This window comes from Grampus griseus, assembly GCF_964374135.1.
Source record: "Grampus griseus genome assembly, chromosome: X".
Classification (NCBI taxonomy): Eukaryota; Metazoa; Chordata; class Mammalia; order Artiodactyla; family Delphinidae; genus Grampus; species Grampus griseus.
In genome coordinates, this window is record NC_138999.1 from 73,339,951 (window position 1) to 73,365,650 (window position 25,700).

The 25,700-nt window shown below is 36.2% G+C and overlaps 1 protein-coding gene across 1 annotated transcript in view; it reads right to left on the reverse strand.

Moving 5' to 3' along the window:
• The window catches only part of CHM (CHM Rab escort protein), a 198,859-nt gene that overhangs the window by 164,078 nt on the left and 9,081 nt on the right, over positions 1-25,700 (reverse strand). Inside the window, exon 2 of the mRNA XM_082681443.1 lies at positions 7,878-7,944. Coding sequence (XP_082537569.1) covers positions 7,878-7,944 — 67 coding nt within the window. The remainder of the gene's footprint in view (positions 1-7,877; positions 7,945-25,700) is intronic.

A 25,700-nucleotide genomic window follows, 5' to 3' on the forward strand; every position in this document is an offset into this window, starting at 1 on the left:
AGTGTAAACTTTTGGTCCTATTGCACCTCCCTCCAGCAACTTCAAGATTAAAGTAAATGCCAATCTCTACATTCTGAATTGCTAATTGCTTTTCTAAATCACAGCACCTATTCTCGAACTTTCACATGTCAACAGCTCATTAATATCTACTGTAAATGTAGTTCTCTAAAAAGAACCACAGATTTTACATTTATTTAGAAAGATAACTGGCACACAAAAATAGAGCTCCTTCAATTACAATTTGGCAGAAGTTAACTTTAATTTAAAATCTGCCTGTGAATTTTATGACAACACAGCAATGAAATGACTATTTTAAATGAGATTAGCTGCTGTTGATAGTGATAATGCTTGGATAGTGCTTATAAATCAACAGAGGTTGTACTTAGGATTTTATAATGAGTCATTTCAGAACCATCAACTATCATCACTTAAATGGTATATAAATGTAAACAGTGTCAGGAGGTTAAAGTACTAAGTTGATCTTCACAAAATCATGAATGTAATCCATACACATAAAAAAACTCAAAGTACACTTTTGTCTGCTGTTATTCCTATAGCTTTTGTCTCAGTTAATATTTAATGTTTTAATGTAAGAAAGACTTTAACCAAGATTAGAAAAACAATACCACTCAACAGTTCATCAGGATGAAATAATCAGTTCAGGTCACTATTCTGCTGGCTAACTATATAAATCTTCCTGCAAAAAAAAGAGAGAATTTTACCTAATTCCTTATCATAACACTTAAGCTTATTGAGGCACAGCAGTTACACAATCTCATTAAAGTCACTGACTTTGTGAATTTTTAAATTAAAGAAAAAGATCATAAGGTGATTTTACAAATATACAAATGTGGTAAAAATTTGGGAAAATACCCTTTTTCCCAAAATATTAGAAATTTATAAATAAAAGCCATATGTATATGGATGTCCACATTTTGCTTATAACAGGAAACTGGAAACAGCCTCAAATACAGCAGTAGAGAATTGGTTAAATAAATTGCAGTGTGTTTGTATGAATAAAATAATATATAGCCCATTACAATTAATTGGAAAATCACATTTTTGGCAAGTTAAAATGTTGTTTAAGTATAAAACAAAAAAAAGTACATCTTCCCAGGAATGCAAGAATTTTTCAATATCCATAAATCAATCAATGTGATACACCACATTAACAAATTGAAGAATAAAAACCATACGACCATCTCAATAGATGCAGAAAAAAACTTTTGACAAAATTCAACATCCATGTATGATAAAAACTCTCCAGAAAGTGGGCATGCAGGGAACATACCTCCATGTAATAAAGGCTATATATGACAAACCCACAGCTAAAATCCATACTCAATGGCGAAAAGCTGAAAGCACTTCCTGTAAGATCAGGAACAAGGCAAGGATGCCTACTCTCACCAAACTTATTCAACATAGTATTGGAAGTCCTAACCACAGTAATCAGACAAGAAAAAGAAATAAAAGGAGCCCAAATTGGAAACGAAATAAAACTGTCACTGTTTGCAGATGACATCATACTATACATAGATAATCCTAAAGACGCCACAAGAAAACTACTAGAGCTCAATGAATTCAGTAAAGTTGAAGAATACAAAATTAATGAACAGAAATCTGTTGTATTTCTATACACTAACAATGAACTATCAGAAAGAGAAAGTAAAAAAAAAAACACCCCATTTACCATCGCATCAAAAAGAATAAAATACCTAGGAATAAACCTACCTAAGGAGGTAAAAGACCCATACTCAGAAAACTATAAGATACTGATGAAAGAAATTGAAGAGGATACAAACAGATGGAAAGATATACTGTCCTCTTGGATTGGAAGAAGTAAAATTGTTAAAATGACCATACTACCCAAGGAAATCTAAAGAGTCAATGCAATCTGTATCAGAATACCAATGGCATTTTCCACAGAACCTGAACAAATAATTCAAAAACTTTATGGAAACACAAAAGACCCTGAATAGCCAAAACAATCTTGAGTAAGAAGAACAGATCTAGAGGAATCATGCCCCCTGACTTCAGACTATAATACAAAGCTACAGTAATCAAAACAGTCTGGTACTGGCACAAAAACAGACACATAGATCAGTGGAACAGAACAGAGAGCCCAGAAATAAACCATGTACTTATAGTCAATTAATCTACAACAAAGGAAGTAAGAATATATAATGGAGGAAAGACAGTCTCTTCAATAACTGGTGCTGGGAAAACCAGACAGCTACATGTAAAAGAATGAAATCAGAACATTCTCTAACACATGAAAAGATGCTCAACATCACTAATCATCAGGGAAATGCAAATCAAAACCACAATGAGATATCACCTCATACTTGTCAGTATGACTATTATCAAAAAGAACACAAATAACAAATGTTGGAGAGGATGTGGAGAAAAGGGAAGCCCAGTAGGAATGATACCTAGTATTCAGAACTTGGTTTCTAAATCCCATTCTTAAATACACAGAGAGAGGGCTCTTGGAAAAGTGGTTGATTCTAGGGCTAGAACAGGGAAAACACAAGATGAGGCTGGAGCATCCTGCAGTGTCAGAAAGAAAGGAAGTGCTCAAACAAGGATAGGCTATTTCACAAGGACACAAGAACCAACTGGAAAGAACTCACAATGACCAAAGCTGAAACAATTTGAACAACAAAATAAACAATGGTAGTATGAGATTATAACCCATAGTATAAAATAAATATCTATGAACCCACAGTGATACATATAATTTAATAAATAAATAAATGAGGAAAAAGAGACAGCTCTTATTTACAGAAGAATTGCAATAAATAAGTGAAAATGGGAAGAGGAAAATAGAAAATGACCATTAGGCAAACATTAGTGTACCTTGGGGGAGATAATTTGAGACTATTAACAACTAAATGCAAAGTGGGATCCTGGACCAGAACCTGAAACAGAAATATAACATTATTGAAAAAAATCAGTGAAATTCAAATTAGGTCTACAGTTTAGTAGTTAGTATTCCACCAATATTAATTTCTCAGTTTTGATCATGGTACTACGGCTACATGAGATGTTAGCATTAGGAGAAGCTGAATAAAGTATATACAGAACCTCTCTGTACTAATTTTTCAACTTTACCACAAATCTAAAATTTGTTCAGAAAATCTTAATATTTTAATGCATTTAATGTATTATAATGTTTATAAAATTTACACACCAGGCAGATGCTCCACTGTTTATCCTTTGGCTTCATATGCCACCACCACCCCAAGTGCCAGAACACCACTACAGTTTGAGAAGCATGATTCTAATCTATTCAACAGTAGAACTTAATTGAGAAATAAGCAAAAATACAAGGTAATGATTTTCTACTTTGTCTACAAATTAGAATTAGTTAGAATAATTCAACTAATTGGTTTTTAATAAATACATACAGGTACATCAACAACAAAGACAGTGTGGTATATTTCAAAGAATGTTGGAATAGGAATAAGAACTGAGTTTTTCCCCAGTCATCTGCTTGTTTGACTATGGGCAAACCTCAACTTTCTCATCAACAGATAACTCCCTTCCAAACTACCATGAATCTACCATCTGTAGATGAGCAAGGACCAATGTTGCACTGAGCGTATATGAGGCAATTCTAAATTCCCATCACTAGAACAGTGGCTTGGCATATATAATATTTATCAAATATTTATTTAGGGACTGCTGTATTCCAGACCTCTCAGGCACTGGGGATATTAAGATGACTAAGACATGATCCCTAATCTCTAAAAGTCTAATAGAGCCAAGAGATCTATAAACAATAATAATACTGTGTGAAAAATATTATAAGAATGTACAGAAGACTTGAAAGTACAGGCAAATAGAAAAAATTAATACTACTTGGATTATCAAGGAAGACATCACTAGAAAGTGGTATACTAGCTATGTCCTAAAGAAGGAGTACTCTATTCGCATAGAATAGGGACCAGCATGAAAAAAGGCATAAAGATGTGAGAGAATACTGTATACTTAGAGAGAGTACATGATGGGATACTGTTGAAGCAGGCTGTAGGTGGAAGGGGAAATTTCTATGAGAATTTACAACTGCAAACTTGAACCACAGGTGATTATGGTGTTCTAATACATGCTACTCACATAAACCAAGAAACCTCAAGCCTAGAAATTAACATACAAATTGTTTTGAGCCAGTGTAGTAGATGATGGTTCCCCAAAGTTGTCGATGTCCTAATCCCCAGAAGCTGTGAATAAGCTTTCTTATATGACAAAACGGACTTTGCTAACATGCATAAATAAAGTATCCTGAGATGGGAGGAATATACTACAGTATCCAGGTAGGCCCCAATGTAAACACAAGGTTCCTTATGAGAGAGGCAAGAAGGTCAGGGGCAGAAAAACAAGGTAGCATGATAGAGGGTGAAGTGAGGCTCTTGAAGATGGAAGAAGGGGCCATAAGCCAAGGAATGAGGTGGCCTCTAGAAGCTGAAAAAGATAAGGAAACAGATGCTCCCCTGAATCCTCCAAAAGGAATGTAACACTGCCTGCCTACAACTTGATTTCAGACCCGTAAGATTCATTTCATACTTCTGACCTGCAGAACTGTAAAAGAATAACTTTGTGTTGTGTTAAGCTACTACATTTGTGGTAATTTGTTACAGCAGCAATAGGAACTAATATGGTCAGTAATAGCACTGGCTGACCAGGCAAAAGTAAATGCAAAACCACTTAGTACGAACATACCCCCTCAAACAGGTCACACAGCATTCCCACAGATAAAGCCCCGCTAAAGAAAAACTGGAAATTTTAGGGAAAGGAAATAAGAAAAAGTACTGACCCTGAAGATGGAGAGAAAATGACAAAGAGCAGTATTAAACCTCAAAGAACTTCACATAAAATATTTCACACGTTTTTAAAAAAATGAATTGAAACACAAAGAAACACGATGGCTTTAAAAAATAACCCAACAGGACTTCTAGAAATGAAAGTCATTGAAGAAAATGATAGCTAGGATAAATAGAAAATTAGACTCATCTAAAGACAGAGTTAATGAACTAGAGGTCTGCAAACATTTTCTATAAAGGGCCAGATAGTAAATTTTTAGGCTTTGCAGACCACACAGTTTTTGTTACAACTATTTAACTCTTTGACTTTGTAGTGTGAAAGCAGCCATAGTCAATATGTAAACATGTATATCTGTAAGTATATAATAAGCATGGTTGTGTTCCAATATGACTTTATTTAAAAAAAAAAAAAGTGGCTGACCTGTGGGCCATAGTTGCTAACCCCAGAACAAGAAGATAAAGCTGAGAAAACTACTCAGAATGCTGTATCAAAAGGTAAAAAGATGAAAAATATGAAAGTGACATTAAAAGGCATAAAGGATAGAATGAAAAGGTGCAATTTATAAGAGAATTTCCAAAAGAAAGAAGAGAGATGTTTGAAGAAACAGTTGAGGGTTTTCCCACCAACAAAAGGCATAAGTCATCTGATTTCAAGAAACAAAACAATTTCTGAACAGTATAAATAGAAATAAAATCCACACCTTGACAGATAAGAGGAAGACTATATAACTATAAAGACAAACAGAAGAATATCAAAGCAATCAGAAAATAAAAAAGAGAATTCACCTACCAAAGAACAACATTTCTCAACAACAACAAACAACAGTATTGTTAGAGTAATATAAGTTAACATTTACTAAGGGCTTACTATGTTTCAGGCACTGTTATAAATCCATTACATTGATTATTTTATTTAATCCAATAAACAATCTTATAAATTACTATTACAATTGCACTTTATATCAAGAAACTGAGTTACAGAAAGATTAATTAATTTGTCAAAGGTTACACACCTAGTAAGTGAAGAAATCAGGACTTAAACCCAGGTATACTAGCTTAAAAGCCCATATACAACTTCCCAGTTGGAGCCAAAGCACGGGAAGTTGGTTGAAATGTAAAAGGTACCATTGCTATGGAAAGTAGTAAGGCAGTTCCTCAAAAAATTAAAAATAGAATTACTATATCAAACCTGGGTATATATCTAAAAGAACTGAAAGCAGGATCTTGACGATATATTTGCACATCCATGTTCATAGCAGCATTATTCACTATAGTCAAGAGGTGGAAGCGAGTCAAATGTTTATAAACAGATGAATAAATATAGTATATACATACAATGGAATATTATTCAGCCTTAAAAAGGAAGGAAATTCTGACACATGATACAAAATGGATGAGCCTTGAGGACATTATACTGACTGAAATAAGCCAATCACAAAAAGACAAATAATGTATAATTCCAATTATATGAGGAATCTAGAGAAGTAAAATTCATGGAGACAGAAAGTAGAATGGTAGTTGCCAGGGCTGGGGGGAAGAGGAATGGAGGGTTATTGTTTAATGGGCATAGAGTTCAGGTTTGTAATATCAAAAGTCCTGGAGATCTGCTACACAACAATATGAATATACTTAACACTACTCAACTGTATACACTTAGAAATAGTTAAGATGGCAAATTTTATGTTATGTGTTCTTTTTACCACAATTTAAAAGTTATTTGCATTTAAACTTAGACATGCACTAGCTGGGTAAAGTTAGAAAAATTACTTAACCTCTCTATGCCTCACATCCCACCCCCATTTGCTAAATTGGGATAACACCACCCTCCTCACTCAGCTGTGACGAGAGTTAAATTATATAACGTGCAAAGAAACTGATATGGGAAGTAGCTTACAGTGTGAGCACAACAAATAACTTTGGGAAATTTAAGATTTTATTTTCAATTTTAGGTTAATTAACATTATCAGAAATAAATTTGAATTTACATTCTTATTAAGCCTTTTTAAAGCACACTGGCCCAGTACCTCAGCTTTCAAGGCAGCAAGTTTTTCAGCATGTGAATCCATATGTCAAAAAGACTGAATTAAGACATTAACACAGCAGTTACACATATGATAGTGAAAGAGAATTCCAAGAGCAGGACTTGAGAACAGAAACTAATTTAATTTAGAAATTTCATCCAATAACTGAGGAGTTATGCTTTGAAAATAAATTTAGAAAGGGTAAATGAACTAATACCACTTTTGGATTCCTACATATTTACAACGGGATAATATATGAGAAGGCACTGTGAACTATAGCAAATCTTGTTATTCTTAGTATTCTGACATTCTGAAAAACTTGCAGTTACTATCAAACAGAAAATATAAAGTCATTATTTCTTGTTTCCTTTCTACTCCTATTTAATGAACAATTAAAGGGCCAAAATACAACAGTCAAAAGCACTAAATAAATAGGCAAAAAGTTAAGGGTTTGTTTCAGGAGGAAGCAGGAAGGGAAAGATTTATGCTTTATCTTAAACTTGAATTTTCCATTAACTTCCTTTTTATCATCACATTTAAGGAAAAAGGGGAAAACAAAATTCTAGATATTCTAGATTTTTCTAATAGTTTAAATTTTGATGAATTTTAAGAAAACCACATACTTTTATCAGCTGATTTTTTCAACAATCAAATACAAAGCCTAAAATACAACAGCATATACAGGTTTTACACACCCACACATGTATATAATTAAATGGTCAGGTGTGAGGTTTCCAAGCCTCTTGGAGAATTATCATTTAAAAAAACAAAATCACTCATGTGAAAAATAAAATTATGGTACATTTGGTTTATCCTCAAAGGAAACAGTACACTATTTCACAGAGTATAATAGTAAAGCCTGTACATTATATATTTCACGTTTTTGGTGAAAATTAAACAATTCCAATTATTTTCCTAACTTAAAAAGTTTATATAGAATGTATATATATACACAAACACGTGTGTATATTTAAATTTTAATTTTGTATAGAGGTATTTAGGAAGTATCAAATGCTACCATTGATAAACTTACGAATCAACATGCAGAACCCTCTGGCCACTTCTTGAACATGCAGCCGCAATGATGGATTCAGGCAAACCTATAAAAACATACACCTATATCATTTAGAATGTAGAAATATATATATATATATATATATAAAACACAAAAAATATTCATGCCGTCGCTGTATAGAAGAGTTTAACAAAAGAGGCTCATTCTTGTATTCAAAATTATAGTTTGTATTATTATGCTGTTGAATGATGTTTCTTAAACATATACTACTAATACTGAAAATTTTATCATGTGGAAGAGAGGTTTTTAAAAATCAAGTACTTAAACTCTTTTTATCTACCAATTACCATAAATGAGCAACTGTCAGAATATTGTTCATATAGCACTTTGTTATTTAGAAACTATGTTCAGGAGGGTGGGAGGGAGGGAGGGAGACGCAAGAGGGAAGAGATATGGGAACATATGTATATGTATAACTGATTCACTTTGTTATAAAGCAGAAACTAACACACCATTGTAAAGCAATTATACCCCAATAAAGATGTTAAAAAAAAAAAAAAAAAGAAACTATGTTCACACACTAGCTCATCTGATTCTCCCAAATGCACTGAGAGAGAAGGATCTGCATACACATTTTAGAGATGAAGAAGAAACTAGAGTGCAAATTGGTTAACTTGCTGCCCAATGCTTTACAAAAAAAAAAAAGTTCTAGAGTTGAAATTTTAACCCAAATCTTAACTCCAAGCCACAGTGCCTCTTTGGGGGAATGGCATACATTTTTCAGTTTAAGCAATAGCTTAACTAATTTAAAAAGAGGCCATTTACATGATATATTATTTTACTTCTGGTTAATACAGCAGTTTGATAAGAATATTACTGTTTGGGAATTAAATTAAGCCACACCATAAAGTTTGTTATCATAAAAGGAAATATATATATTACTACTACCAGTACCAAAAAAATTTACTAAAGATAACAATTTTATAATAAAAAATTCAGATGTTCAGCTACATCAACTAGTTAATACTCTATGTTGTAAATTTAAGACTCTTCCATAACTTTTTATCATAAGAGCTACCATTTCAACAGAGGCTATTAAATCTTTTATATCAGTCGGATGAACAAAGCATGTTTTGAAAGTTTAGTGCTGCTACTGTTTCACTACAATGAGATACCACGGACCTCTTGGAATTTTACCTAGTAGAAAAGAAATAGCATTCTTTTGGCAAGGGTTTAAACTACACACTAAGCATCAAGGATTTCAAGAAAAGAGAATGATTATCTTCTTTATGTAAAAAGCAATATGCATATGGAAGCAACTTATGTAGTCAATCTGTAGTTAAAACCACATTAAACAAAAGATTCAGCTGCATTCATGGAAGAACTAGAGTTTTCTAGTGGTGAACGTTTTGTGGGTATAAAATGTTTGGTTCAAAAAAGAAGTTCTGACCAAATGTACTGAATATAGCCATTAAATATCAATTATTGGAAATAAGCCATCGTAAAGTTGCAACCTTAACTTTGGATATAATACACAGGAAAAAAATTTGTGGTGTAGGAGGAAATAGAAGGAAGAAAGGAAAATTCTAAATAGTTAAGCATACTTAGTTCTTCAAACGGTTAAAACTGTATTGTTCTAATGTCTTTTGTCTTAAGACTAACTGAATTTTTATATCTAAAAAATAACTTTCCTTATTAATGAAATTCAGTCACTATGGTACTGTAAAAGCTGCTAAGTGGCTTAAAAAGGACAATAGCAAAGAAATATTCAGGAAGCAGGATTAGTAGTATGTTTATGTGTGTAATAATGACAGCATTAATAATACATCACCAAACATCAGTACAGGGCTTTATGATTCACAATGCATTTTCATACACATCATCTCATTTATTCCTCATTATAACTCTGGGAAGCAGGCAGTATTATCCATGCGAAAAAAATGGGATGAGAAATGTTAAATAACTTGCCAAAGATCAAGTAATTCAGTAATTCGGCATCACAAATTCAAATTACCATGGTAAATTCACTCTCTCCAACTTGGACAAGAGTCTGAGAATGAGGATGTAAGGGCAGGATAGCAACGTAATGAAATGGGCATGGTCCCAGTCAGACAGAGCTAAGTTTGAATCTTAGTTTTGCTGCTTAACTAGCTATGAGATCTCAGGCAAGTCACTTGACTTCTCTTAGCTTTTGTTTCTTCATCCATCAATGGGAATACCACCATCTACCTCATAGGGTTGTTCAGTTGTTAGCAGAGGGTACTTGCTCTATAAAGAATACCTACTTTTATTTTCTTCAGAAAGATATTTTAGAAGCACTACATTTTCACCTAAATACTACTCCAAACATACACCCATTTTTACCAGATGCCAACTCCAATGGCAAACAATAATAAAATTACCCTCCTCTATTTGGATCAAATTAGCTGTTACTTTGGATAGGCAAATAGGCATGTGGTTATTCCCACGGTTGCGATCAACACAGTCAGGAGTCATGTCTCTGCTGACAAGGCAAAACCAAGGATAGATTTCAATACTGAACATGATTTAAGTTCAAATTACATAAAACCAAAATGATTATCATTTGTGTTTTCCCTTAATATTTCCATCCAGACATCCCCTCAAGTTCGTGAAACTGATAGGCTATTTCTGTGTTAAATGGTAAGGGCCTATTATCTTCATGCTTTTTTTTTTAACTGTGAATAAATTTTAGTAAATGTAGAGTCATGCAACTACCACAACAATCACGTTTTAGAACACTTCCATCACCACCAAATTTTCCTCAAGCCCCTTTGTAATTAATCTTCATCCCTTCCTCATGCCCCAGGAAACCAGATTTGCCTTTTCTAGAATTTCATGTAAATGGAATCATACAGAACAGTATATATAATTTTTTCTTGATTTTTTTACTTAATATGATAATTTTGAGATTCATCCATGTTGTTGTACCAGCACTCCATTTTTTCTAGTTGTTACTAATCCATTGTATATCATCATTTTCTTTTTTTATCTGTACATCAGTTGATGGGCATTTCGATTGTTTCCAGTTTGGGACTATCATGAAATAATGATACTATGAACATTCATGTATAAGTCTTCCAGTGGACATATGTTTTCATTTCTCTCAGATAAATACCTAAGAGTGGAATTGCTGGGTCATATGGTAAGTGTATTTTAACATTTTAAGAAACTTCATTTTTTGAAATGGCTATATAGTTTTGCATTCCCACCAGCACTGTATGAGATTTCCAGTTGCTCCACACTGTCACCAATTCTTCTTATTTTTAGTCTTTTAAATCTTACCAACTCTAGTGTGGGTATAGTGGCACCTCATTGTGGTTTTAAGTTGCATTTCGCTGAGAATCTTTTCATGTGCTTTTTGACCATCCATATAGTTTCCTTTGTGTGGTATCTATTCAAGTATTTTTCTCATTTTATTATTGGATTGCTTTATAATTGAGTTGTAAGAGAATTTTATATTGTCTGGATACAAGTCCTTTTTCAAATATATGCCTTACAGGTATTTTCTCTTTATCAATGGCTTACCTTTTCATTTCCTGTGTTTTTGATAAGCTAATGTTTTAATCTTTATGAAGTCCAACTTACTATTTTTTCTTTTATGATTCATGCTTTTTGTATTCTATGTAAGAAACTTTTACTTGATTCAAAGTCACAAAGATTTTCTCCTAAATTCTTCTAGAAGATTTACGGTGCTAGCTCTTAGATTTAGGCCAATGATCTGGGTTTTTTTTTTGTTTGTTTGTTTTATGTTTTTATTGGGGTATAGTTGTTTTACAATGTTGTGTTAGTTTCTACTGTACAGCGAAGTGGAATTCCCTGTGCTATACAGCAGGTTCTCATTAGTTATCTATTTTATACATATTAGTGTATATAGGTCAATCCCAATCTCCCACTTCATCCCACCCCCACCCTTTCCCCCTTTGGTGTCCATATGGCAATGATCTGTTTTGACTTAAATTTTGTGTATGTCATGAGGAAAAGGTTTAGGTACCTCTCTTAATGTCGATATCCAATTATTCCAGCATGATTTATTGAAGACTATTTCCTACCTTGGTAACTTCATCAAAACTCAATTGACCATGTCAGTGTGGGTCTGTTTCTGGACTCTCTGTTGCATTAATCCATGTGTCTATCCTTATGCCACTACCACACTGTCTTGATTATTGTACATTTTACAGTTAAGTCCTAAAATCAGGTAGAATAAGTCCTCCAACTTCATCCTTTTTAAATATTGTCTTGGCCATTCTAGATCCTTTGAAGTGCTGCATTTTCAATACGCTTTAATGTTATATAATGCTACACAGTTTTATAGACAAAGAAGCCACAGACACATAGAGGTCTGGACAATTTGTCTGACTTTACAAGGTTGGGCTCCCTGTCTCTTTGTGGCCACAACTCACTTTCCTACTGGAATGTCAGCTTCATAAGAGCAGGGACTGTGTATATTTTATTCACCACTGAATCCCCAGTAAAGCAGCGCTTGTGGTAGGTTTTCAACAAATATGTGTTGAACAGAAGATATCTTCATGCTTAGAATGATTAGAGCGACAGACTAATAATACAGTTAATAATGTCTTCCTGGCCAGGATTTCATATTTCTTCCCATCCATTCAATAAACACCGAGTTCCTTGAACAGAGGAGGCACATAGTAGATTCTCTATAAATACCTGTTTAAGGAAAGAAAAGAAGAAATACATACAACAATGGGGAAAGGGAAGAGAGAGAGAGGGATAGAACAGACTGTGATAGGTAGTGAGGGGAAAAAAAAGATAAAGGCAATGCCTAGCCTAAAAGAGCTCAGTCTAAAGAATAAGAATTTAAAGGGACTGAAATAATAAAGGTAATTAAAACTGTTAGAGGAACACAAAGGAAAGACGCATTCCCTCTGTAGAGGTGAGTCATGGAAAGCTCCAAGGAGCAGGGGACACTAACCAGCTGGGTCTTTCAGATCTGTAATAACACAACTGAAAAGTGTAGAAGAAAAAAGCTGAAGGAAAAGGGAAAGTGGAAGGGAATATTCTTGGCAAAGGGTGAAGGAAGAGAGTACCAAAAAGTGATGGCCCAAAGAGTGGTTGGAGCCAAACTGTGGAGTCTGAACTTGAACCTGTAAGCAACAGGGAGTCTAAGATTTTAGCCATAAGAACAAGATCTAATCAGTGTTTCAGAAAAATAACTCTAGGCACAGCACGAAGGATGACTTTGCATAAAACTGGAGCTTTAGGTTTCATTCTTTTTTTAATTCTTATTTAGGAAAAGTTAACATAATTAAACTTTTTGGTCTTACTTCTAATTTAGCAAAATAAGTAAAACAACTAACTGCTTGTTTTGTTTAAATTAATACTTATAAGCTCAATTTTAATAGCTTTTAAACCCTTGACTAATTTCAAAATAAAGCCTTTTTTTTTAACACTTGGCACCATAAAAAGTGAACTACTTAGCTTCTGAATCATTACTCAAATTCACACAACATCCTTGTGAGGCATTTATATGGAACATATATAGGCTTATTACAATGAATTATACAGTCTCTCCCACAAGGGAAAGCCAGACATGAGTTAGAAACAAATAATCAGGGTTAAGTCACACAGCATTACACTGGAAACACACTGTAAAAAATCTGAGTACAAATATACAAGTACAATGTTTTCAACTGTAATATAGGGCTAATAATATATCTCATAGGGATATATGGAAGAATAGGTTAAAAAATGATATAAAACACCTTACACAGTGTCTCCTAGCATGTCGCTGACATTCAATAAATATTGGTTCTCTTCCCTTCTCTTCCTACCCCTTCAATAACAAATCTGAAGTTACCTGAAGTTATACTTAAGCTATTTGAAGGGAAAAAAACTACCATTTGTTTACTATTGACTTAAGTTATCCTCAAAGATCTAACAACTTAAAATAGTTTCTTGAAAAGAAAGTCCAATAGCCTTTTCTATACGTACACTATAGGGCTTTTCCAGATGTATGCTACAGAAGTTCATCAAATACTTAATATCATTTAAACATTTCACATCATTAAATATGATCATTAAATTCATTAGTGAGGCTGTTTCAAAGAACTCTGCCAAAGGATTGTAGGAAAAATGTATAAATCTGATGCAAGATCATCAATTTTACTGGCAAGTCATTTTTATCAAACACAGGTAAATACTAGGTATTATATTAGCATTTCATAACAGCTTGTAACAGGGGAAACTGAGGTTTGTTACATTACGTCCCTCTAAGTTGAGGTTCTGTTATAAAGTTGGCAACTAGAAAAAATATATTAGAAGCTTATAGAATGTTATATGATCATATAACAAACACATAGTCCCAGCTCTATGATTTTCCAAAACCTGTCTAGATAAAAAGATGTTTCACTATCAAACGAAGCTAAGCTAAAATCAAGCCCAAAAAGGTATGAAATTAGCATTTTCAAGAATCTTATCTAAAATATTTTATAGGAATGAAACCATTATTTATTCATTTTTCAAAATCCCCTTTTAATCCAAATCCTTAATGTTGAACCTCATCACTTACAACTACAATATTTAGGTTAGCACTCTATGATCTATTCTTAAAATTGTATTAGTATCTGGAATTGATTTTTCCTAACACTATACTTACATAAGATAAGCATTAAATACTTACACCACTCCCAGCATATCAAACAATATATAACAGATTCCCCTGACAGGACTTTGATGACCTGGCAAAGCCTGAGTGCTTTCAGCCCAAATCATATGAAACCATAAATCACTCTTTATTTTATAGAACATTTCAAAATGGATTCCTGCTTTCTACCTTGAAAGTCATTTCATGTGTTATTTATAACTAGTGAAGACCAGAATGGAAAGAAAATTACATACAACTAGAAAATTTACTGCGACTTTTTATAAAGAATAACTTCTTTTTTTAAGGAATAAAGTAGAATTACTGGCAAGGAAAAACTTGTGAGTATAAGAAGCTTTTAGAGAGCCACATCCTTTACTATTTAAACAACCCTATGTACAGACCTTCTGTACCATCGTAAACAAAGCATAAACAACATTAGGTACAGAACTGACTAGATTAAGCAATGCAAAGGTAAAACGACCCACTTAACTCATGTCACAGCTGCTCAAAGTGACATCACAAAATTAGACAGAAATTAAATTTCAACGCAGGTTTAAGTAGTTTTGTTCATTCCTATTAAATAATAAGTTAAAAGGTTTATATCTTATATTTACTTTTTAGTGGTTACCTTAAAAAGAAAAAAAACTGCCAGTGAAGTAGCTTAGGGAAACTCCAAGCAGTATAGATAAAAAGACTGTTTTTAAATTGACAATTATTGTAATTCAGTTTGACCCACACGAAATATCAAACATACTAATAAATTTAATATCTATGGACTTCTTCCTCATGGGAGAAAATACTGTTAATAATATCTATGTAGGGGAGCAGCTGCTGCAGCTTGCAGGTGTGGTGGGGGCCGGCCGAGCTGACCAAGCACAGACCCGGCGCGGCGGAGCTGTGGCCCTGGGGCAGCCCGCGCCGGGGACATGCGCTGATTCGATCCCTCAGGAGAAGTCTGACACCTACCGAGTAGTCTTTCAATTCCTACAAGAAATCAAGAAAAAGAAAGCATTTGTGGGGGGTGCTGGGAAGATGGCGAAAGAGTAAGAGGCGGAGATCACCTTCCTCCCCACAGATACACCAGAAATACATCTACACGTGGAACACCTCCTACAGAACACCTACTGAAGGCTGGCAGAAGACCTCAGACCTCCCAAAAGGCAAGAAACTCCCCACGTACCTGGGTAGGGCAAAAGAAAAAAAAGAAAAAACAGAGACAAAAGAATAGGGACGGGACCTGCACCAGTGGGAGGGAGCTGCGAAGGAGGAAAGGTTTCTACACACTAGGAAGCCCCTTGCGGGCGGAGACTGCGGGAGGCGGAGGGGGGAGCTTCGGAGCCGCGGAGTAGAGCCAGCAGCAAGGGTGCGGAGGGCAAAGCGGGGAGATTCCCGCACAGAGGATTGGTGCCGACCGGTACTCACCAGCCCGAAAGGCTTGTCTGCTCACCCGCCAGGGCGGGCGGGGCAGCGAGCTGAGGCCTGGGCTTTGGTCGGAGCGCAGGGAGAGGACGGGGGTTGGCGGCTTGAACACAGCCTGAAGGGCTTAGTGCACCACGGCTAGCGGGGAGGGAGTCCGGGGGGAAAAGTCTGCACCTGCCGAAGAGGCAAGAGACTATTTCTTCCCTCTTTGTTTCCTGGTGCACGAGGACAGGGGTTTAAGAGCGCTGCTTAAAGGAACCCCAGAGACGGGCCCGAGCCGCGGCTAAAAGCGCAGACCCCAGAGACGGGCGGGAGACGCTAAGGCTGCTGCTGCTGCCACCAAGGGGCCTGTGTGGGAGCACAGGTCACTATCCACACCCCTCTTCCGGGGAGCCTGTGCAGCCCGCCACTGCCAGGTTCCCGGGATCCAGAGACAACTTCCCCGGGAGAATGCACGGGAGAATGCACGGCGGGCCTCAGGCTGGTGCAACGTCATGCCGGCCTCTGCCGCCGCAGGCCCGCCCCACATGCAGTGCCCCTCCCTCCCCTCCCCCAGCCTGAGTGCGCCAGAGCCCCCGAATCAGCTGCTCCTTTAACCCCGTCCTGTCTGAGCAAAAAACAGACGCCCTCCAGCGACCTACACGCAGAGGCAGGGCCAAATCCAAAGCTGAGCCCCTGTGAGCTGTGAGAACAAAGAAGAGAAAGGGAAATCTCTCCCAGCAGCCTCAGAAGCAGCGGATTAAAGCTCCACAATCAACTTGATGTACCCTGCAACTGTGGAATACATGAATAGACAACGAATCATCCCAAATTGAGCAAGATCTTCGAGAGCAAGATCTATGATTTTTTCCCCTTTTCCTCTTTTTGTGAATGTGTATGTGTATGCTTCTGTGTGAGATCTTGTCTGTATAGCTTTGCTTCCACCATCTGTCCTAGGGTTCTATCCGTCCATTTTTTTAAATATTTTTCCTAATAATTAATTTTAATTTTAATAACTTTATTATACTTTACGTTTGTTCTTTATTCCTTCCTTCCGTCCTTCCTTCCCTCCTTTAGACAACAAATCATACCAAATTGAGGAGGTGGACTTTGAGAGCAAGATTTATGGTTTTTTCCCCTTTACCTTTGTGAGGGTGTATGTGTATGCTTCTGTGTAAGATTTTGTCTGTATAGCTTTGCTTCCACCATTTGTCCTAAGATTCTATCCGTCCTGTTTTTTCCCTAAATAATTACTTTTTAATTCAATAACTTTATTATACTTTATTTTATTTTACTGTATCTTCTTTCTGTCTTTTTTCCTTCCTTCCCTCCTTCCTTACTTCCTTCCTCCCTCCCTCCTTTGTTTCCTTCTTGCCTTTTCTTTCTCTCTTTATTTCTTTTTCTTTCTTCCTTCCTTTCTTCCTTCCTTCCTTCCTTCCCTCCTTTCTTTCTTTCTTTCTACCTTCCTACTTCTACTAATTCTCTCTTTTTCTACCTTTTATTCTGAGCCGTGTGGATGAAAGACTCTTGGTGCTCCAGCCAGGAGTCAGGGCTCTGCCTCTGAGGTGGAAGAGCCAACTTCAGGACACTGCTCAACAAGAGACCTCCCAGCTCCACAGAATACCAAACGGCGAAAATCTCCCAGAGATCTCCATCTCAACGCCAGCACCCAACTTCACTCAATGACCAGCAAGCTAAAGTGCTGGACACCCTATGCCAAACAACTAGCAAAACAGGAACACAACCCCACCCATTAGCAGAGAGGCTGTCTAAAATCATAATAACTCCACAGACACCCCAAAACACACCACCAGACGTGGCCCTGCCCACCAGAGAGACGAGATCCAGCCTCATCCACCACAACACAGGCACTAGTCCCCTCCACCAGGAAGCCTACACAACCCACTGAACCAACCTTAGCCACTGCAGACAGACATCAAAAACAGTGGAAACTACGAACCTGCAGCCTCCAAAAAGGAGATTCCAAACACAGTAAGATAAGCAAAATGAGAAGACAGAAAAACACACAGCCGATGAATGAGCAAGATAAAAACCCACCAGACCTAACAAATGAAGAGGAAATAGGCAGTCTACCTGAAAAGGAATTCAGAATAATGATAGTAAAGATGATCCAAAATCTTGCAAATAGACAAAATGCAAGAAACATTTAACAAGGACCTAGAAGAAATAAAGATGAAACAAGCAACGACAAACAACACAATAAATGAAATTAAAAATACTCTAGATGGGATCAATAGCAGAATAACTGAGGCAGAAGAACAGATAAGTGACCTGGAAGATAAAATAGTGGCAATAACTACTGCAGAGCAGAATAAAGAAAAAAGAATGAAAAGAACTGAGGACAGTAACAGAGACCTCTGGGAAAACATTAAATGCACCAACATTAGAATTATAGGGGTTCCAGAAGAAGAAGAGAAAAAGAAAGGGACTGAGAAAATATTTGAAGAGATTATAGTTGAAAACTTTCCTAATATGGAGAAGGAAATAGTTAATCAAGTCCAGGAAGCACAGAGAGTCCCATACAGGATAAATCCAAGGAGAAATACACCAAGACACATATTAATCAAACTGTCAAAAATTAAATACAAAGAAAACATATTAAAAGCAGCAAGGGAAAAACAACAAATAACACACAAGGGAATCCCCATAAGGTTAAAAGCTGATTTTTCAGCAGAAACTCTGCAAGCCAGAAGGGAGTGGCAGGACATACTGAAAGTGATGAAGGAGAAAAACCTGCAACCAAGACTACTCTACCCAGCAAGGATCTCATTCAGATTTGATGGAGAAATTAAAACCTTTACAGACAAGCAAAAGCTGAGAGAGTTCAGCACCACCAAACCAGCTTTACAACAAATGCTAAAGGAACTTCTCTAGACAAGAAACACAAGAGAAGGAAAAGACCTATAATAACGAACCAAAAGCAATTTAGAAAATGGGAATAGGAACATACATATCGATAATTACCTTAAATGTAAATGGACTAAATGCTCCCACCAAAAGACACAGACTGGCTGAATGGATACAAAAACAAGACCCATATACATGCTGTCTAAAAGAGACCCATTTAAGACCTAGAGACACAACCAGACTGAAAGTAAGGGGATAGAAAAAGATATTCCATGCAAATGGAAACCAAAAGAAAGCTGGAGTAGCAATTCTCATATCAGACAAAATAGACGTTAAAATAAAAACTATTAGAAGAGACAAAGAAGGACACTACATAATGATCAAGGGATCGATCCAAGAAGAAGATATAACAATTGTAAATATTTATGCACCCAACATAGGAGCACCTCAATACATAAGGCAAATACTAACAGCCATAAAAGGGGAAATCGACAGGAACACATTCATAGTAGGGGACTTTAACGCCCCACTTTCACCCATGGACAGATCATCCAAAATGAAAATAAATAAGGAAACACAAGCTTTAAATGATACATTAAACAAGATGGACTTAATTGATATTTATAGGACACTCCGTCCAAAAACAACACAATACACATTTTTCTCAAGTGCTCATGGAACATCCTCCAGGATAGATCATATCTTGGGTCACAAATCAAGCCTTGGTAAATTTAAGAAAATTGAAATTGTATCAAGTATCTTTTCCGACCACAACGCCATGAGACTAGATATCATTTACAGGAAAAGATCTGTAAAATATACAAACACATGGAGGCTAAACAATACACTACTTAATAATGAAGTGATCACTGAAGAAATCAAAGAGGAAATAAAAAAATACCTAGAAACAAATGACAGTGGAGACATAACGACCAAAAACCTATGGGATGCAGCAAAAGCCAATCTAAGGGGGAAGTTTATAGCAATACAAGCCCACCTTAAGAAGCAGGAAACATCTCGAATAAACAACCTAACCTTGCACCTCAAGCAATTAGAGAAAGAAGATCAAAAAAACCCCAAAGCTAGCAGAAGGAAAGAAATCATAAAAATCAGATCAGAAATAAATGAAAAAGAAATGAAGGAAATGATAGCAAAGATCAATAAAACTAAAAGCTGGTTCTTTGAGAAGATAAACAAAATAGATAAACCACTAGCCAGACTCATCAAGAAAAAAAGGGAGAAGACTCAAATCAATAGAAATAGAAATGAAAAAGGAGAAGTAACAACTGACACTGCAGAAATAAAAAAGATCATGAGAGATTACTACAAGCAACTCTATGCCAATAAAATGGACAATCTGGAAGAAATGGACAAATTCTTAGAAATGCATAACCTGCCAAGACTGAATCAGGAAGAAAGAGAAAATATGAACAGACCAATCACAAGCACTGAAATTGAAACTGTGATTAAAAATCTTCCAACAGGGCTTCCCTGGTGGCGCAGTGGTTGAGAGTCCGCCTGACGATGCAGGGGGCGCGGGTTCGTGCCCCGGTCCGGGAAGATCCCACGTGCCGCAGAGCGGCTAGGCCCGTGAGCCATGGTCGCTGAGCCTGCGCATCCGGAGCCCGTGCTCCACAGCCGGAGGGGCCACAACAGTGAGAGGCCTGCGCACCAAAAAAAAAAAACAACAAAAAAAAAATCTTCCAACAAACAAAAGCCCAGGACCAGATGGCTTCACACACGAATTCTATCAAACATTTAGAAAAGAGCTAACAGCTATCCTTCTCAAACTCTTCCAAAATATAGCAGAGGGAGGAACACTCCCAAATTCCTTCTACAAGGCCACCATCACCTTGATACCAAAACCAGACAAGGATGTCACAAAGAAAGAAAATTACAGGCCAATATCACTGATGAACATAGTTGCAAAAATCCTCAACAAAATACTAGCAAACAGAATCCAACAGCACACTAAAAGGATCATACTCCATGAGCAAGTGGGGTTTATTCCAGGAATGCAAGGATTCTTCAATATATGCAAATCAATCAATTTGATAAACCATATTAACAAATTGAAGGAGAAAAACCATATGATCATCTCAATAGATACAGAGAAAGCTTTTGAAAAAATTCAACACCCATTTATGATAAAAACCCTGCAGAAAGTAGGCATAGAGGGAACTTTCCTCAACATAATAAAGGCCATATATGACAAGCCCACAGCCAACATCATCCTCAATGGTGAAAAACTGAAAGCATTTCCACTAAGATCAGGAACAAGACAAGGTTGCCCACTCCCACCACTCTTATTCAACATACTTTTGGAAGTTTTAGCCACAGCAATCAGAGAAGAAACAGAAATAAAAGGAATCCAAATCGGAAAAGAAGAAGTAAAGCTGTCACTGTTTGCAGATGACATGATACTATACATAGAGAATCCTAAAGATGCTACCAGAAAACTACTAGAGCTAATCAATGAATTTGGTGAAGTAGCAGGATACAAAATTAATGCACAGAAATCTCTGCCATTCCTATATACTAATGATGAAAAATCTGAAAGTGAAATCAAGAAAACACTCACATTTACCACTGCAACAAAAAGAATAAAATATCTAGGAATAAACCTACCTAAGGAGACAAAAGACCTGTATGCAGAAAATTATAAGACACTGATGAAAGAAATTAAAGATGATACAAATAGATGGAGAGATATACCGTATACTTGGATTGAAGAATCAACATTGTGAAAATGACTCTACTACCCAAAGCAATCTACAGATTCAATGCAATCCCTATCAAACTACCCCTGGCATTTTTCACAGAACTAGAACAAAAATTTTCACAATTTGTATGGAAACACAAAAGACTCTGAATAGCCAAAGCAATCTTGAGAACGAAAAATGGAGCTGGAGGAATCAGGCTCCCTGACTTCAGACTATACTAAAAACCTACAGTAATCAGGACAGTATGGTGCTGGCACAAAAACAGAAATATAGATGAATAGAACAGGATAGAATGCTCAGAGATAAACCCATGCACATAGGGTCACCTTATCTTTGATAAAGGAAGCAGGAATGTACAGTGGAGAAAGGACAGCCTCTTCAATAAGTGGTGCTGGGAAAACTGGACAGGTACATGTAAAAGTATGAAATTAGAACACTCCCTAACACCATACACAAAAATAAGCCCAAAATGGATTAAAGACCTAAATGTAAGGCCAGAAACTATCAAACTCTTAGAGAAAAACATAGGCAGAACACTCTATGACATAAATCACAGCAAGATCCTTTTTGACCCACCTCCTAGAGAAATGGTAATAAAAACAAAAATAAACAAATGGGACCTAATGAAACTTCAAAGCTTTTGCACAGCAAAGGAAACCATAAACAAGACCAAAAGACAACCCTCAGAATGGGAGAAAATATTTGCAAATGAAGCAACTGACAATGGATTAATTTCCAAAATTTTCAAGCAGCTCATGCAGCTCAATAAGAAAAAAACAAAAAACCCAATCCAAAGATGGGCAGAAGACCTAAATAGACATTTCTCCAAAGAAGATATACAGATTGCCAACAAACACATGAAAGAATGCTCAACATCATTAATCATTAGAGAAATGCAAATCAAAACTACAATGAGATATCATCTCACACCAGTCAGAATGGCCATCATCAAAAAATTTAGAAGCAATAAATGCTGAAGAGGGTGTGGAGAAAAGGGAACACTCTTGCACTGCTGGTGGGAATGTGAATTGGTACAGCCACTATGGAGAAAAGTATGGAGGTTCCTTAAAGAACTACAAATAGAACTACCATACGACCCAGCAATCCCACTACTGGGCATATACCCTGAGAAAACCAAAATTCAAAAAGAGTCATGTACCAAAATGTTCATTGCAGCTCTATTTACAATAGCCCGGAGATGGAAACAACCTAAGTGTCCATCATCGGATGAATGGATAAAGAAGATGTGGCTCATATATACAATGGAATATTACTCAGCCATAAAAGGAAACAAAATTGAGTTATTTTAATGAGGTGCATAGACCTAGAGTCTGTCATACAGAGTGAAGTAAGTCAGAAAGAGAAAGACAAATACCGTATGCTAACACATATATATGGAATTTAAGAAAAAAAATGTCATGAAGAACCTAGGGATAAGACAGGAATAAAGCCATAGACCTACTAGAGAACGGACTTGTGGATATGGGGAGGGAGAAGTGTGAGCTGTGAGAAAGCGAGAGAGAGGCATGGGCATATATACACTACCTAATGTAAGGTAGATAGCTAGTGGGAAGCAGCTGCATAGCACAGCGAGATCAGCTCAGTGCTCTGTGCCCGCCTGGAGGGGTGGGACAGGGAGGGTGGGAGGGAGGGAGACACAAGTGGGAAGAGATATGGGAATATATGTATAACTGATTCACTTTGTTATAAGGCAGAAGCTAACACACCATTGTAAAGCAATTATACCCAAATAAAGATGTTAGAAAAAAAAAGAGTTATGTACCAAAATATTCATTGCAGCTCTATTTACAGTAGCCAGGAGATGGAAACACCTTAAGTGTCCATCATCGGATGAATGGATAAAGAAGATGTGGCACATATATACAATGGAATATTACTCAGCCATAAAAAGAAACGAAATTGAGCTATTTGTAATAACGTGGATGGACCTAGAGTCTGTCATACAGAGTGAAGTAAGTCAGAAAGAGAAAGACAAATACCTTATGCTAACACATACATATGGAATTTAAGGAAAAAAATGTCATGAATAACCTAGGGTTAAGACAGGAATGAATCCACAGACCTACTAAAGAATGGACTTGAGGATATGGGGATGGGGAAGGGTAAGCCATGACAAAGTAAGGGAGTGGCAATGGACATCCATACACTACCAAATGTAAAATAGATAGTTAGTGGGAAGCAGGCGCAAAGCACAGTGAGATCAGCTCGGTGCTTTGTTACCACCTAGAGGAGTGGGATATGGAGGGTGGGAGGGAGGGAGACGCAAGAGGGAAGAGATATGGGAACATATGTATATGTATAACTGATTCACTTTGGTATGAAGCAGAAACTAACACACCATTGTAAAGCAATGGGATAAAACAGTACTGGGATACTACTAAACAGTACTGGGATGCTACATGGGATAAAACAGTCCTGGAATGGAGAGAAAGGTGAGAATTATTGACTGAAAAAGTTGCAGAATGACGTGTACCTAACGATCTTATTTTGTCGTGAATGTGTGTTTATGACATTATACATTTCCTGAGGGAGGCAGGGGCCTTGAAAAGCTGAAAACCAAAGGGCAAATAAATACAATTATTTTGGTGAATATGCATAACCTACTGAAGTTGAAGATTTGCAAGCCTAGAATACTATATAATAGCAGTGTGTGAGTGTGAGTGTGTGTGTGTGTGTGTGTGTGTGTGTATGTGGGAGTATGTGGGGGTATTACAGCTATATGTATCTGTACAGATGAATCTCACAAGCATAACACTGACCAAGGAAAGCAAGTCACAGAAAGAATACATAGAGTAGAATTCCAAAAGTTAGACAAGTGTCAAAAACAGGAAAAACTAACAACATATGGTTTGGTGATATACACGTGATAAAAAACACTTTAAAAAAACAAGAGGACAATTAAAGCAGTTTACCATAATGGTTACAGCTGTGGGAAAGGAAGGGGAGATGGATGGTGGTGCACCCAGGGAGCTCCTAAGGTACTGGTAATATTCTGGTAGTGTTCTTTTTCTTTAGGTGGGTCATACATACGTGCCACTCACTTTGTTATTGTTCACTGAAAGAAAGAAATTAAAAATATGTATACATACACACACATATATTTCATTTGTATGTATGATATTCTGTAATAAAAAATATCCTAGGCCACACTGTAAAACTGCCTACTCCATCAGTCCACCAGAATCCTTTGAGACATCGGGGCTCTTCGACATACAACATTATTTCCAAACTTTACTATGATAAGCAGCTTTAAAATAGATGTTGTCACCCTTGTAGCTTTTTACCTCTATTGAATGATTTTTCTCACAATAAATTCTCAGATCTGGAGTTACTGAGTCTAAGGGAATGAACATATTGACAATTCTTGGTACGAACTGTTACTCTGCCAAAGTGTTGTCCCAATTTATAATACCATCAGCATTTCAACTGAATACAACTTCATCAACAATTAGTGACTACTCCCTTAATTTAGTGTTTTTAATTATCAGGTTATTTTGCATTTGACTATTAATCAGAAAAAAATATTTTCCCTGAAGTTTGTTGACTATTTGTAACCTCTCTTGTCTGTTTACACTCTCTGCCCATTTACCTGTAGAGATCTTGACATTTTTCATATAAATTTGAAGGTATTATTTTTATGTAATTAGTTCTTTGTTATGAGTTGCAAATACTCCTACTCTGTTTTCCTTTTTCTTTTAGTTTGCTATTTTTCAGAGTAGATGCTATAATTTTTTATATATTCAAATATTGCCTTGTGTTTCTTGAGATTTCAAAGAGGGAAAGTTATCATTTCTCTACAGATCAGATGACCCAGTCTATTCCCACTTTATAGTTCCGACTACACTCAAAGAGACACCCAGATTACTGGCAGAAAGTCCAAAAACTGATCATATAATAGAAAAAAAATAAAGGAAGTATTTCAATTCAGTGGAGAAAGAATAGATCGATGGTGTTAGAATAACCAGCTAATGATTTAGAAGGAAAATACCCTCATATTCTACAACAAAGTAAATTTAAGGTGAATTAAAATTTAAATGTAAAAAATAAAATGTTAAAAAAGAAACTAAGCATCAATATTTACTTAATCTTGGAGGGGAAGGCTTTCTATGCATATCTCCAAAGGCAGTAACCATAAAAGAAAAAAACATTTGATAGATTTCACTACGTGAAAATTATAAAGTTTCATACATGAGAAACCACCATAAA